The sequence below is a fragment of the Drosophila navojoa genome, chromosome 3, assembly GCF_054131105.1.
Source record: "Drosophila navojoa isolate 15081-1374.11 chromosome 3, UAZ_NAV_1.0, whole genome shotgun sequence".
NCBI lineage: Eukaryota > Metazoa > Arthropoda > Insecta > Diptera > Drosophilidae > Drosophila > Drosophila navojoa.
In genome coordinates, this window is record NC_142891.1 from 26,423,804 (window position 1) to 26,437,850 (window position 14,047).

Sequence of the window (14,047 nt, forward strand, 5' to 3'; positions counted from 1 at the left end):
CATCTACGATAGTTCCTTAATGCTGATGGGCTGATGGCCAATGGGGTCGGGGCGAGGGTGGCCAAGGGATCAGTTAAGCTTCCCCGTTCGCGTAATCGCAACGCAATAAAGCTGAAGCCTCAACTTGAACTTGAATGTGATTTGGCTGTTACTTTGATGGTCCGGCGGCTAATGAAGATAATCGTTTGTGCTGTCAAAATTGCCACAAAATATAATTGTGGTAGCTGCTCGAAACGCCGACTCATGATTAACGATGAGAGCGATTCGGCGCTGGGGCTAAGACCAATTGCAAAGTTCAGTTTCTGATAGAACAAACAGAAACAGAGAAAACAAAAAACAAAACAAAATACATACATCTCCAGCAGACACAATGGGATCTTTAAGATACATACTCGTTCGTACGACAGCGGAAACTTCAGTAAAAACAATAACAAAAGATGCCAGCCAAGCGATTACGGGCAATTTAATGAAGTGGCATGGTGTGGGGGAAGGGGGGATGAGTGGGATGGTGGGGTAGTGGGGGAAGGTAACGTCTTTATACGCATTTATACGTTCATAAGCAACAACTGCAAGTGCAGTCCGGCAACAAGCTCAGCGACTCACTTGGGAGCCCAGTCAAGATGTTATCTAAAAAAGCTCCAACGTCAGCCTTTAGAACAGAAACTGAAACTGAAACAGACTCTGAAACAACTGAACAGTTGGCTAGTTAATTTTTTAATGAATCTCGGCAGATATTTGAAATCGGTTTGCTGTCGGTCTCTCGACTTGCGTTTGCAATATTTTTTAGTCGTTTGTCGGCGGGTTTTAAGTGCGCACATAAGACGCGCTTCAGTCTGTCTGCAAAGCATTCAACAAGTTCGCCTGAAAACTCCCCCAAGTCAAGTCGTCGAGTCGCGAGTGCCTGAGTGCAAAAAGCACCCAAGATATCCCAACTTGTACAGTTGTTTGTGTGAAATGATCCCGAGATCCGTGGCCTATTTGGCAGTGCTCTCCTGCTTACTGCTGACTCATCGTTGCGCCCAAGGTTGTTTAGCAAATTGAGATTCGACTCTTAATTGTCTATTTAGTAATTAGTCACTTGTCATTATTTTGAACACGACTTCAATCTCAGCACGCCCACCCCAGCGCGGACTTGGGCTTTTCCAGTTCTTTGGGAATTTTCGTTGAGCTAACGCCAGAAACATAATAACAAAAATATTTCTACCAAAACTTACCCAAAGAGGTGAAGGAACTTGTCATGAGAGCAAATGTCGTTTATATAATTTATAGATTCAATCATTGGCATACAGTTGATTCAGTATGTTCAAAATATGGTTTTCGATTATTAGAAAATACTTCAGCTATTGACATAATAATATAGTTGAATAAGAAATGGAATTGGAATTAATTTTTCACGATTAATATTTCATTCATTCAGACATTTTAAATATTATTAGAAATTATTTCAATCATTGGCATGATAATGTAATTGTTTATTCAGAATATAGTTTTCCAAATGAAAGCTTTGTTTAAAATAAAATTTCGTCTTAATTTCAGTAAGATGTTCTGTAGAAATTCGCTATTTATTTTCCTAAACTTGTCTTAATTAAATAAAGTTTATGTCATAAGCTTTTTATATGGCATATAAAGTGTACGCACATAAAAATTCTTATATATTTCCATTACGCAATTTGGTTAATGTTTTAAAGTATTTAAATGTTTATTATTTATTTATTATTTAATTATTCGCTAATTATTTTGAGAGCTTCCATAAGATGTTGTATCGTAAAGTATCCTATTTTTTATATGTATATAGATCTTACTGGTTTTTTACTTAAAAGGCATTTGAGTCAATGCTGCAGGCTGTAGTAGCTCTCTTAGCTCTATTAATCAAACTGAAAAAATTATATATTGATTTTCCATTTTCAATGGTTTTATGGTATAAAAATCAGAGGCATAAAACTCATAATTAAAATTAAACCACAAAAAAAAAAATATCATTTCATATGTTAGCGGGAAAATATAATATTCTTAGCTCCATATGTTGCAAATCTCTTATATAAAGTATCTAAACCGGTACCATCTCAATCCATCTGTGATAGCGACCCATCTATATAATCTACTTAGTTAGCTGAGCAAACATTGCATACTGAAGTGCAATTAAAAGTGCCTCGTCCACTCGAGAGGAAGTCAACTGTGTATGATTGCGAGAGTTAGACAACGAAAGAGAGAAATATATATATATACACTTAGAGAGAGGGAGAGCGAGAGAAATATCCATAAATAAGTCAGCGTGAGCTAATTGCCCCACTTGGAAATTCTCCCGCCGCGGGCAGCTTGAGATGCGCTCCAGTTGCGCTGATGCTCCTTTTTGGGTGTGGATAGGACTCGGGCGTGGGGGATTGGGAGTCGATGTGTTTGCATAACTTAAATGAAATTTCTATGCTAAATCTAATTTCTATGCTAAACCGAAAACAAACAACGTTTGCTCCGCAACCAGGTCAGTCGACTAAAGTGTCATCCAAGCTGGATTTCGATGACATGGAAAGCGGCAGCAACAGCAACAACCAGACTGGTGTGCCAGTTATAATCGGACAGGGACAGGGCCAGGGCCAGGGGCAGGGGCAGGGACAGGGGCAGGGACAACAGGGCAGCAGCGGCTATGATCCGAGCACCGGACGTGGCGGCGGAGGCAACAGTGGCAATCGGCCAAAGATACACGGCGTGCGTGTTACAGTCGACACGGGCGATGGACAGCAGCAAACGAAAGGTAATTAAATTGGCTCAAAGCAAAGGGCAAATCAAATGAGACTTACACCAAACGAACTACCCAAATAGAGTCCAAGGAGAGCGTCGAAATAACGGACTTGGGTAAACACAAGAAACGTGTGGGCATCCACACAGACATCACGTTCGAGATTACGGCTGAGGGTGACGCAAATGAGACGAGCTCTGCTCAGCAGCCGGGCGAGAAGGGTAAGTGGGCGTTTGCATAACTTTCACCTTCGCCTTTCGCTGCAAGCGGATTCTCACTCACTCACTCTCCCTTGCCAGAGGATGCCAGCGTGCCCATTTACAAGGGTCGTTCGAACCATCGCGACTCCAAGCACAAGTCCCGGAATCCCAGTGATCCCAAGGCTCAGTGGAATCCCAACTACTCCAGCGAGCATCGCGGCTACGAGGGCAGCAACCGCGGCGGCTCCAGATCCAGCCCGGGCGGCTACTATCCCCAGTATTATCCGCAGCATGTCTACACGACCGGCGATGATAGCAGCGGCGGCATTTACCGCAACGGCGAGACCTGGACGCACTACGTCCCAGTCTGGACTACGGAACGTTCGCCCCATGAGCAGAGTCAGCTGCAGCGACAGCCCAGCTGGAAGCCCTGCTACTGCATGTCGTCCTATGGCAACGACTATCGCAGCCGTCGCGATAGCAAGATCAGCAGCAAAGGGGATTTCCCCAGCAGGGGAGTGGTCAAAAGTCGTCCAGTGCACATCGATGGCAAGTTGGAGCGACCCTTCTCCTGAAAAGTTCAATTTGAAGATATTCACAATGCTCAAGTTGTTAACAGAAATAAAGGAAATTCATTTTAATCAATGTCTTTTAATATTAGTCTACTGTCTATATACATATGCAATATATGTAGGTGTAATAGGCAAAAACAAATCAAAGTCCCATTGATTTAGTATTTCCCACACTTTATACCCAAAACATACCCCATTCCTGTTTCGACTATATAATACTCATTCACAGTGAAAACTGGATTCTTGATTCAAATGCATTATCTAATGTTATGGGTGTAACCCCTATTCATATATATTTCAAATTCCAAGTCTCAAATACTTTTATCAGTAGGAGTTCTTTTATACCAACTAAAGTACTTATCGATTTTCCGATTTTTACCGATTTTTGATTGCAACTTATTAAATATTAAATAAATAAAATTTAGATTTCATTGAAGAGAAATTCTCGAAATATCTTAGAGCATCTCATATTTTAGTAATTCCAATGAAATTTGTATGGATTTCAAATAATTTCTGTTTCCGTTCTCGAATTCATAATACAAAATTGATGAATGAATTTCCGAAATAATTCCTTTAGCGCTCTAGCAAGTAGTGCTCAACGACAAGATATCCTCTGTCTATTTAGCACTTAAAACTTTATTCAAGAATAAATTATTCAAATTGCTCCTGTCAGAAGGGAGCGAGTACGAGGTGCCGTCCATGCCGCAAATACAATAAAAAATCTCTATATATGTATTTTAAAATTTCGTTTTTTTTTTTATTATTAACAATTTTATTGAACCGTCTACAACGCGGAAGTAAGAATTTCGATACTACTGGTCATGGTGAGGCAGAGAGAGAGAGATAGAAAGATGAGTCGAGGATGGCGAGTTGCACCTTACGAGTGCACACTGTAGGTGCTCACTTTGCCATTGTCATCGACGGAGGCGGTGGCTGCATTGTAGCCGAACTGCTTGCCATTCACATTGTAGTTCTCGCTCTCGCCGGTGGCCAGATCCTTGTAGTTCTTCACGTGTCCATTGGAGTCAAACTGTGGAGCAGAAGAGCAATGAGTGAGATTTGCACATGGATGCAGGTGACAGGTTGTGGTTACCTCGGATTGGGATGACCACTTGGACTGCTTCTCCCACTGCTTGGTCTGGTAGCCGCTGTTGCCACCGATGCCAGCGCCGAAGTTTCCAGAGCCGGCCAATTGCTGGCCGCTAGTCAGGCCGGAGGACAGACCCAGGCCAAAGTTGTTTTGGGCATTCAGCTGGCTGTTGCTGGAGGCTCCGCCCAGGAGAGAGCCGCCCAGCAATGAGCCTTGGCTGCCGCCCAGCAGGGAGCCGCTCAAGAGGGAGCCGCTGGCGCCGGCATTCAGAGCGCTAGCAGAGTTCAGGGAGCTGGCCGCATTCAAAGAGCTGGCAGAGTTCAGGGAGCTCGCCGAGTTGAAGCCGAAGTTGGAGTTGAAGCCGTTGGAGCCGCCGTACTGCACCTGATTGGCGTTGGCCAGGCCGGCACCGCTGCTGATCGAGCTGCCGCTGGCTGCCTGCTGCTTGGCCGTCTGGTGGGCCTGGTTGATGAGCTGCTGCAGCTGGGAGCTGCCGGCACCGAAGCTGGAGCCGGCGGTCTGGCCGGTGGACAGGAGGGACTGGGCGCCGAAGTTGCTGCCGAAGCCGAGGTTCTGGTTGACCTTGAAGGCGGAGTTGGTGCCGAAGCTGGAGCCGGTCTTCGAGCCGTAGGTGAAGCTAGCCGAGGGCTGCTGGACGATCTGTGGCGCCGAGGCGGTGGTCGTCACCTTGCGCTGGTAGTAGTGCTCGGAGGTGCCAGCGGGCTGGGCGACCTGGATGTACTGGAGTGCGGGCTTCTGCTCCACCACGCGCTCCACATGCTGCACGTACTTCTGGGAGCCGCCGGGCACCGTGTAGACCACCTGCTGCGGTGCGCTGGACACAACGCGCTCGTGGTGCAAGTACTCCACATTTCCGCCACTGGCGACAGGCGCCGAAATGGCCAAAGGTGCCTGCAGATTGCCGGAGAGCAGCGACTCGGAATTGGTAGCACCGACGCCGCCGAAGTTGACCTCAGTGCCGGCATTGTTGGCATCTGCGAACTCCACGTTGCTGCCGACACTGTGAGCGGTGGCGGCGTTGAAGTTGGCGCTGTGGCTAGTCTGGAAGGCGGAGTTCGAGGAGAAGGCGCTGTTCGAGCCGAAGGAAGCCGCGTTCTGAGCTCCAAAAGCGGCCGCATTGTTGGCACCAAAGCCGACACCGCCTCCTAAGCTGGCGCCCAAGCCACCGCTGCCGCTGCCGCTACCGCTGCTGCTGCTCTCCGCGCCCTCGACGGCACCCACCGAGTCGTAGGAGCTCTCCAGGCTGCCCAACGAGGCGCCCACGCCGCAGCTGGCGCAGCCGCCGCCCACCGCCAGATCCGCACTGGCTCCTGCTCCCAAGCTGCCGCTCGAGCCGTACCCACTCGAGCCGTAGGCCTTCCTGCGCGCCGCCTCGATCGCCTGCTGATGGGCGGTGTAGTGCCTGTGGGTGTACGTCTAATTAGACCGCAGCTTCGTCTAATTGGATGAAGATTGTGCACCAACTCTAAGTACGGAACTTGCTGCACAATATTCTTCTAAATAGATTAGTGTGCTCTTTCGAAAATGTCTTGAATTTTGAGTGGGTTAGTACCATGCTGCCAATTGGAAATTTCAATTTTAGCCAAGCATAAAATGAGATCTTCAATTACGCCGCACGGCACTTACCGACTGTGGAAATCGTCCCGTTTGGCTCTAGACATTCGTTACCAAAATAAAAGTTACTCCAAAGGACAGTCTGCCAAGTGGGATCAACTTACCTGTTCTCAAAATCTAAAGAGGATTATAAGAAAGAAACAGCATTATTTTCATTGCATTCCCATGAAATTGATTCTAATTCTAATTGGGAAACTCGAATCTCTTATCTCGGCACATGCCTGCAACGAGGCGTTGCACAATTCCGTGTTGTGTAAAAAGTTCATTCAGAAATGATTCGTAATCATACGTGTCATACGTCAGCCGAAACAGCGACGGAGAGCGAGACACAGAGAGAAAGAGAGAGAGGGGGAGAATATTCCCGAATGATATGTTGTAAGGATCCTTTCTATTTTGCTTTTTGTTCACTTTTAATTGCACTTTGTGGGGCTAAGGGAGCTCTTTACCTGCACAGACCACGCCCAGGCACAGAGCGAGCACCAATATAGATCTCATATTGAGTTTGTTTTTGGTTCTTCGGGAAATGTTTGTCACTGCGTTAAACCGTGCGAGACCCGCGCCTCAGTTTCTACTAATGAACAGCAGCGTTGGGAACGCGCTTTAAAAACCAAACAAGTCGCCCAGACACCCATTGATAACGCCGAGCTCTATTCGGACTTAAGGCAGATCGCTTCTTGACCTAGAGAGCTTGCCATTGGGCAGGCAGCACAGATAACGTGGGCGCTATATACATATGTACATACATATAAGCTATAAATGAATTCAACGAAATTATAATCGGAATTGGTGCAGAAATTTTTAATACTATTTATTTAAATCAGTGATGAAAGTAATTGCGACACAAACACACACACACACATACACACATACGTTCACAGACAGCTGATAGGAATTGTTTTCGTGTCGAAACCTTGAAATCTATATACAGAGCTGCCATGTACAGTTGTGCTCTAATACATGCACAGACCTCTATACCTACATGGACTGTCTCTATATTCAAGTACAAGCCATTGATTAAACCACTTTAGCATTAGAGCATTGACCATGTGAGTATTTACACACTATATACTCCAATGCTCTCTGTGTGCGCTGAAGGAATCTACAATCATCTAAACTGATGCGTATACGAGTCGTATTTTCCTCTGTTATTTGTATACACTGAGAATGGATATATACATATGTATATGTTAGGTAAACTAAGCTAAAGATCGTCACAAACCAAATGCAGCTCAAAAATGTTATAAATATTATAATGAATTATATATATAAGCAATTCAAACAAAAATCCTTTCGAAAGAAGCCCGACAACTAAGCTATTGCAAATCTTTCTATTCTTTCTATTCACACTCAGTCAAAACGTTTCAATAATAATATTTTTAATCCATATTTAGTAAATTCTTAATAAAATAATATTTTGTATTTGTTTGTCTATTAATAAGTTAGAGTTAATATTAAAATGAAGCTAACTTAGGATAAGCACTTGCAGCTGGGGTCTCGGCTTGCTTTTATATAGATATGTATATATTTTCTTTTTTACCTTGCCCTACATGGGTCAGTTCATATTCTAACGAGAGAAGTTTAGACTTACCGGTAATTAAATTATTCAGTTGCATACTGTAGTGTATTATTTTATTGAATCCTATCTAGTGCGAGAGCGCTTAACTTAAATGTATGTAGTATATACTGTGAAGAGATATGCATATGATCCACCTAAATTTCCATGTCTATCAGAAGTGAGAATAGATTATTATGCAGATCATGTATAAACATTCTTTATCCGACAGTGCACGATCCTCGAATCTGATTGATATTGTTTTTTTAGAATTGCTTTGATTCTTTTTCTTTTAGTTTTTGGCTATGCCCCAAAAATTGAATAATGACCCAACAATTAACACCAAAGTATGGAACTGCGAGAGAAATTAGCATAGCCGCCATCCATTGGCTATTTATAGATACAATTATATTCAAGCACAAATCAAGCTGTAAGATTCTGTATTGGGTCTACATGGATCTTTGATTGTATGCATATCATATATTTCAGTGAGGCAGTAGAGTATGCATATCAGACTCTCAAGTATGTTTGAATCTATCAGCCCAATTATTCAGCCAGCGGAAATGTCATAAAATGTCTAAGCTAAACTGTAAACACTTTCAGATGATTTGAAAAATTATTAAACAATTTCGTTGAGTTCGCGTCGCTTGCAGCCAGCGAAGGTTTTTTTGTGATGGGAATCACCTGAGTGGAATTTCATTCCGCTTGGGATACTTTTGCGCATTCGCTTTGAATCGAATTCTCAATGGCACTTCCCGGAATCTGTTTTCGGTTGATTTGTAAATAAAAAATCAAAAATAATGTAAGTTGTTTACAAACAAACGCTTCTGCTTTATTGCTTCCGCTAAATGCTAATCAGAACAGTTCCAAGCGACTGCCACTTGAATAACCTCTTCCCAATTGGACTAACTAAACGCTAGCCTACGCTCAACACCAATTGGAATTTTGAAAGATTCTGGTTTCGATTTCTACCAACTCGAAAATTCACTTCGACAAGTGGAGCCAGGAAGGGGGCATATATATAAATACATATACATTGTACTTGTATATGGCCTGAACGATTTGATGCCATAAACTGCGTTCATAATGAGACAAATTCATAGCCTACACAGAGACGATTTCCTGTGGGGCCTGATAAACTTTGCTCAGGTTATTATCAGCCCGAGTTTTACCACTTATATATGTACATAGAGCATACAATATCAAGGTCATGAGCTTTTAGCGAGCAGAAATAAAATGAATTCAATTTATAAATAAAAGCAAAATGAGATAGAAATTTGCATATGATTGCCTATGCAAACGGATGGGAATTATCAGTAGAAAGCTAACAGAAGCAGAGACTTTCTAACAAACCTGTTACAGTGAAGCAGCCCTAAATGGAAAGCCCAGCAGATTAAATGACTTAATTTGAAACTGATTCAATTTATGTATGGAAACGAAAAAGGAATTTGAAATTGTTGGATAAGCAAAGATGACACGGTAGAGCTTACCTAAGAGGGAAACCCAAGTGAATCGAACTGCTGTGTTGCCTCTGCCTAAAGAAATGCAAGTTGAGTGTTATATATTTGTAAGTTTTTAGTACAGTAGAGACCCCTTAACATATACTTATGTGATATATATGTATATGCAATGTACGCATATTTACAGATTCAATACAGATTCGTTAGCATATATGCTAAGCAGCTAATCACAGTAGAGCCCCCCTTAATGAATATACATATGTATATACTTGGAGTGTACATATAATATATATTTATATATATAGTGTTTCAAAACATATAAATAGAGAATGTTTAGCTTTCGTTAGGTTTATATCATATATATGTTATGCTAAACACCAAGAGTTGAGTTAAGCTGCGCTTGGGTCCACCCTAAGAGTGCACCGAGTACGACGTCACCTTGCCGTTATCGTTGACCGTGGTCTGTGCCCCACGGCGACTGGTGCCGTCGCCGTTGCTGCTGCTGTACGAGGAGACAGAGACGCCCTTGTAGCCGCCACCGCCGCTGCTGGAGCCGAAACGGTTGACGATATTGGGCGATGCCTGTAACAGCAATAGAATGGCTTGAATTATGCTCTTCTAGTCAGCTGTCAATCATCGTTCGCTTACCGCATTGGCCGGACTGATGTAGGCCGTTTGCCTGTGTCCATTGGCGCCGATGGAGCCAGCGGCCAGGGCATAGCTGGGCGCATAGCGGTGCGAGCTGGAGCCGCCTCGGTAGCTATTCTGGCGCACCAGGTTGTCGTGGTAGGCCTGCTGGGCGGCGATCTGCTGCTGGATGCGCCTGTCAGACAAAAAGCACAAGGATTTCAGTTAGCTGCTGCGTCATCCACGATCTCAGCGTGCGGATTAGTGGTTAGTTGGGGGAGAAGTTAGTACTAGGAAAGCAGTGTAATTACGTGTCATCGTCGCTTATGGTCGCATCCGCAGATGCGTACGCATTGCCAGACGTGGCCAGTCCCGTTATAGCTCTACAAGAATAGATTACAAGCGCTGTTAGCATCCCCATCCACCAATGCCCACTTAGACTACCCCAGCAGAAAACCCCCCACAATAAAGAAATAACACCACCCATTTGCATAGACCAAATGCTCACTGTTGGGTTGCGTAGTTCTGGGCCAGAATCTGGTTGGTCAGCTGCTGGTGGAACAGGTAGGGGTCCGTGATGCCAAAGTTTGGCGCGTAGCCGTAGTCGTCGTAGTCATTGTAGGTGCCCGTGTAGCCACCCACTCCGCCCCCGCTGCTGGCGTAGCCACCTGCATATCCTCCGGCGTAGCCTCGGCGACGGCGCGACACCTTGCGAGCTGCAATAGAGAATCGAATTGGGATTAACACCACCAATTAATGAACCACCAAATGAATCCCTGCTAGCTGATTCGAATGCTTCAGGCCATACTAAGTATCTCTATCTTTAATAGCAATGGATCATTAAATCAATCGACTTTTCGTTAGCTTCACATTACAGTAGTAATTAGTAGATGATGAATTGATTTTGCTGTTGTTGCTTAATCAAGTGAGCTAAGAAGATCCGGCTCAAAGTCAACGTCTATTATTTTGCATGTCTAATGCCCAAAAATAATTAACATTATTAGTTAATCATATTTTTGAACAAATTGTTAATTAAACAAAAATGTATATAATGGCAATAATCATAATTAAATAGAATGGAAAGTATAATAAATATAATGAATTTTTTCATAGATAATTAAAATCAAATTAATTAATAAATTATTCGTTATATAAATTTCATGACATTTTAAAAATATTACTGTTTTTTTATTTTTTATTAATTACTGGAATATTTTTGGCACAGAGAGTTGAATTAGACGCGCAGGAGATGGAGAGCGAAAATGAAATGGCCAAAGAGTAAGCATAAAATAGAAAGTTGTCTTTATATGTGATGCTCTAATGGATTTTATCACTTCACATGTTCCTATATAAGACGAGCAGAAGTGCCTAATCCAGCTGCAATAGACTTCATCAATGCAATAAATTATGCAAATCACACTTTCTAATAATCTTTTCCATTATTATGTCTAAAAGTAGTAGAAATTATCGATGAAATCTAAGTGGATTAAAAAAGTAAGAATTTAATAATTTACATATTAATAAGACGATGTTTCAGAAAGAGTCCGAAACTTCGCATGAAAACGAACTATGTACGCCTTGAAACTTAATGCAAAATAGGGCTATATTTCAATAATGAGCTCATCTACCTACCAACATAACCATAACACATCATAGATGTATTTTATATAAATATTCATATGTTTCTATTTTTTTTTTTTTTTAGTATCCAATTTTTCATATGTATATTAATTTCCATCATCATGGTAAATATTTTATTTTTGTACTCATAGGCCTTAATTGTCTTTATGATTATTATTTATTTGTTGCTATTATCATTTATAAATTATTATATTTATTTTTATTTATTTACCATTAATATATCATTATATTAAGTTTCATTATTATTATTATTATTCTATTCCTCTATTTATTTCAATTTTCATCATTATTATTTTTTCCTATCGTATATAATACAATTATCATGACATGTTCTTCATATTACATTTGTATATATTTTTGTTTGATATTGAAATGTCTGTAATCACGGACACCAAATTGAATGAGCTGGCATCATCACGATTATATATACTTGACTAAGGCGGATTTAATCTCCTAATGAGTTACATCATTTGTTACATAAATAGACACGAAACTGATGTACCCTTCAGCACACTTCACACTTCACCCATGGGTGAGCAGAGCGGACAATAAATGTGAATTACGCATTTTTCTTATATCTGCTATATTATATTCTGGTGTTCACTGTACTTACTCGATGATGCAGCATCTCCCTCGGTGTATAATGCGCTCATGACGATACAAATTAGCAAAAGTTTCCACATATTATATCTGAGTTTTGATTTGCATATAAAAATTCGGTTGATTTTAGCTAGAAATACAAACAATATAAGTAAAATAAGTAAAATTAGATTTTAGGATAGAAACTGGTCTCGGCTGAGCTGTAAGCGATCCGGTTTGCTGCTGTGGCTGTTGCTCTTGACTTTGATGATTTGGTTTTTGTTTTGTTTTCATCTGCCGTTAATGGGTCTCACTTATATAACTCATAATATTCTCGATCTATGCAAATTGAAAACAATCTCTATTGCCATTGTTTGGCTGAATTCTCACTTGTTAGCTCTGAGCTTGTCTAACTTGAGTCCAGCTTGAAAAACTGCTTCTAGTCGACTATCGCATACTCTGCCCCTAAACCCGAGATGTTTGCTGAGCCCAACACGAGCCTGGACGTAATCGTCAATTAGATTTGATAACAGTTCGTTTAATTGCAACTACACGACTTTTCAATTATTGAGTTATTAATTATAGCGAACCAGAGACAGAGAGAGAGAGAGCGAGAGAGAGAGAGAGAGAGAAAGGGCTGCAGGGAGAGGGCTATTCGAGGGGGCGGTACATGTGAGAAAATCACCAAATTCAAAGCGGAAATCCCCAAAATGTAAATTAATTGATTTCTATATGATGTTCGCCGTGTATTTTTGTTTGTCCGGAGATTTCTAAACCGGTTTCACTAATTGGTTGGTCTTTTTTTTTTAGTATTTTTTTTTATTTTTTTGTCAATTAATAAAAAAACATTTATTGTTGTTCTTGAAAGCGTTTAGCAATTTGGTGCGCATTTTGTACATCACTTCCATTCAGCGCTCGGCGCTTCTTGATTTGCAATTCCGCTCGCACTCGTTGAGCGCTTATGAGAGCTCTCGGAATATTTTATTGTTGCACTTCACTGTGGCACTTTGTCCGAGCTCTTGTTTATGGTTCATTGCGGGGCTTTTTGCTGACTAGATCACCATATTTAGACGGTTTCTGTCCGAATACCGGAATAATAAATGGCCAAGCTTTCTTCACAAAGACAGCACGAAACAAAAACCAGTCAGCGAATTAACATATGATTTGGAAATTCGCACAGCTAGGCATGAGCCTAGGCTAAATGGATATCTTTGTCTGGGCTTTGTTCGATTTGGCCTCAGCCAAGGCGCGTTCTAAGTTGAATGTCTTTTCGAATGTCGTCGTTAGTGTCGAAGCATATTCTTTTTAACGCCTTATCAGCCAAAGGTGGCCTTTCCCACAGCCAGCACAGCTCACTTACTCACACACTGGCCAAAAAATCAAATCGAACTGCGCCGCCGATTCGCAAAGCCAACAAAGTTATGAAAACAAACGAAGCGTCTGTATTTAACACATCTCTCATACACCCTCTCTCTCTCTCGCTCAGTCTCTCGGTTCAGTCACTGGATCGTAATTGATATGGTGTGTCAGAGCTGAGTGACTATGATTCTTAGCCACGATCACAGCTCGCGCTCAGAACTAGCTCTCACAGATCCCTCTCGGAGCTCCCTCTCACTGTTGCCCTCTCACTCACTCTTTGATCGCGTACCTCCGCTCGTGTTTACTGTGTGGCACGCTAGCCACGTCTGAGCTGGAGCAGGTGAGCGCAGGTCCTCTTATAAACGGGGCTCACACCGAGCCGATCAAACAATGACAAGCACCTTTGCACACTAGCCACACACACACACACACACACACCCACACCTACAATGAATGTGTGTGTGCGTAATATGTAAAATGCTGTCTATGTGCTTGCTTCGCCGACTAATTATAACAAAAGGCAGCTTTTGTTTTGCCCCTAAGCTATGGACCACTTTACACTAAATCATTTGGTCTTATAAATAATTCAGTTAGAGGC

General features: G+C 42.1%; 3 protein-coding genes across 9 annotated transcripts; 1 reads left to right on the forward strand and 2 right to left on the reverse strand.

Moving 5' to 3' along the window:
- The first annotated feature begins 731 nt into the window (after nt 1-731).
- On the forward strand, nt 732-3,565 carry LOC115563763 (uncharacterized). Its single transcript, XM_030387234.2, has 4 exons — nt 732-1,024; nt 2,480-2,749; nt 2,818-2,955; nt 3,034-3,565. Exons 1-4 carry the CDS (start codon nt 955-957, stop codon nt 3,507-3,509), a joined length of 954 nt encoding a protein of 317 aa, XP_030243094.1. The 5' UTR covers nt 732-954; the 3' UTR covers nt 3,510-3,565.
- Nucleotides 3,566-4,237: 672 nt separating this feature from the next.
- Nucleotides 4,238-6,835, reverse strand: fon (fondue). 3 transcript variants are annotated; one of them, XM_089257206.1, is made up of 5 exons: nt 6,678-6,835; nt 6,336-6,348; nt 6,244-6,267; nt 4,600-6,019; nt 4,238-4,536 (listed from the first exon to the last, which is right to left on the reverse strand). In XM_089257206.1, exons 1-5 carry the CDS (start codon nt 6,724-6,726, stop codon nt 4,384-4,386), a joined length of 1,659 nt encoding a protein of 552 aa, XP_089113332.1. In that variant the 5' UTR covers nt 6,727-6,835; the 3' UTR covers nt 4,238-4,383. The 3 variants fall into 3 exon arrangements, with proteins under 3 accessions (XP_089113332.1, XP_030243087.1, XP_030243088.1); XM_030387227.2 differs by having other exon boundaries at nt 6,244-6,270; XM_030387228.2 differs by lacking the exon at nt 6,244-6,267.
- Nucleotides 6,836-9,512: 2,677 nt separating this feature from the next.
- On the reverse strand, nt 9,513-13,830 carry LOC115563767 (uncharacterized). 5 transcript variants are annotated; one of them, XM_030387245.2, is made up of 6 exons: nt 13,724-13,830; nt 12,125-12,241; nt 10,379-10,586; nt 10,182-10,253; nt 9,892-10,066; nt 9,513-9,825 (listed from the first exon to the last, which is right to left on the reverse strand). In XM_030387245.2, the coding sequence occupies exons 2-6, from the start codon at nt 12,192-12,194 to the stop codon at nt 9,655-9,657; spliced, it is 696 nt and encodes a 231-aa protein (XP_030243105.1). In that variant the 5' UTR covers nt 12,195-12,241; nt 13,724-13,830; the 3' UTR covers nt 9,513-9,654. The 5 variants fall into 5 exon arrangements, with proteins under 5 accessions (XP_030243105.1, XP_089113867.1, XP_089113868.1 ...); XM_089257741.1 differs by having other exon boundaries at nt 13,739-13,815; XM_089257742.1 differs by lacking the exon at nt 13,724-13,830 and adding an exon at nt 13,451-13,515.
- Between the last annotated feature and the right edge of the window lie 217 nt (nt 13,831-14,047).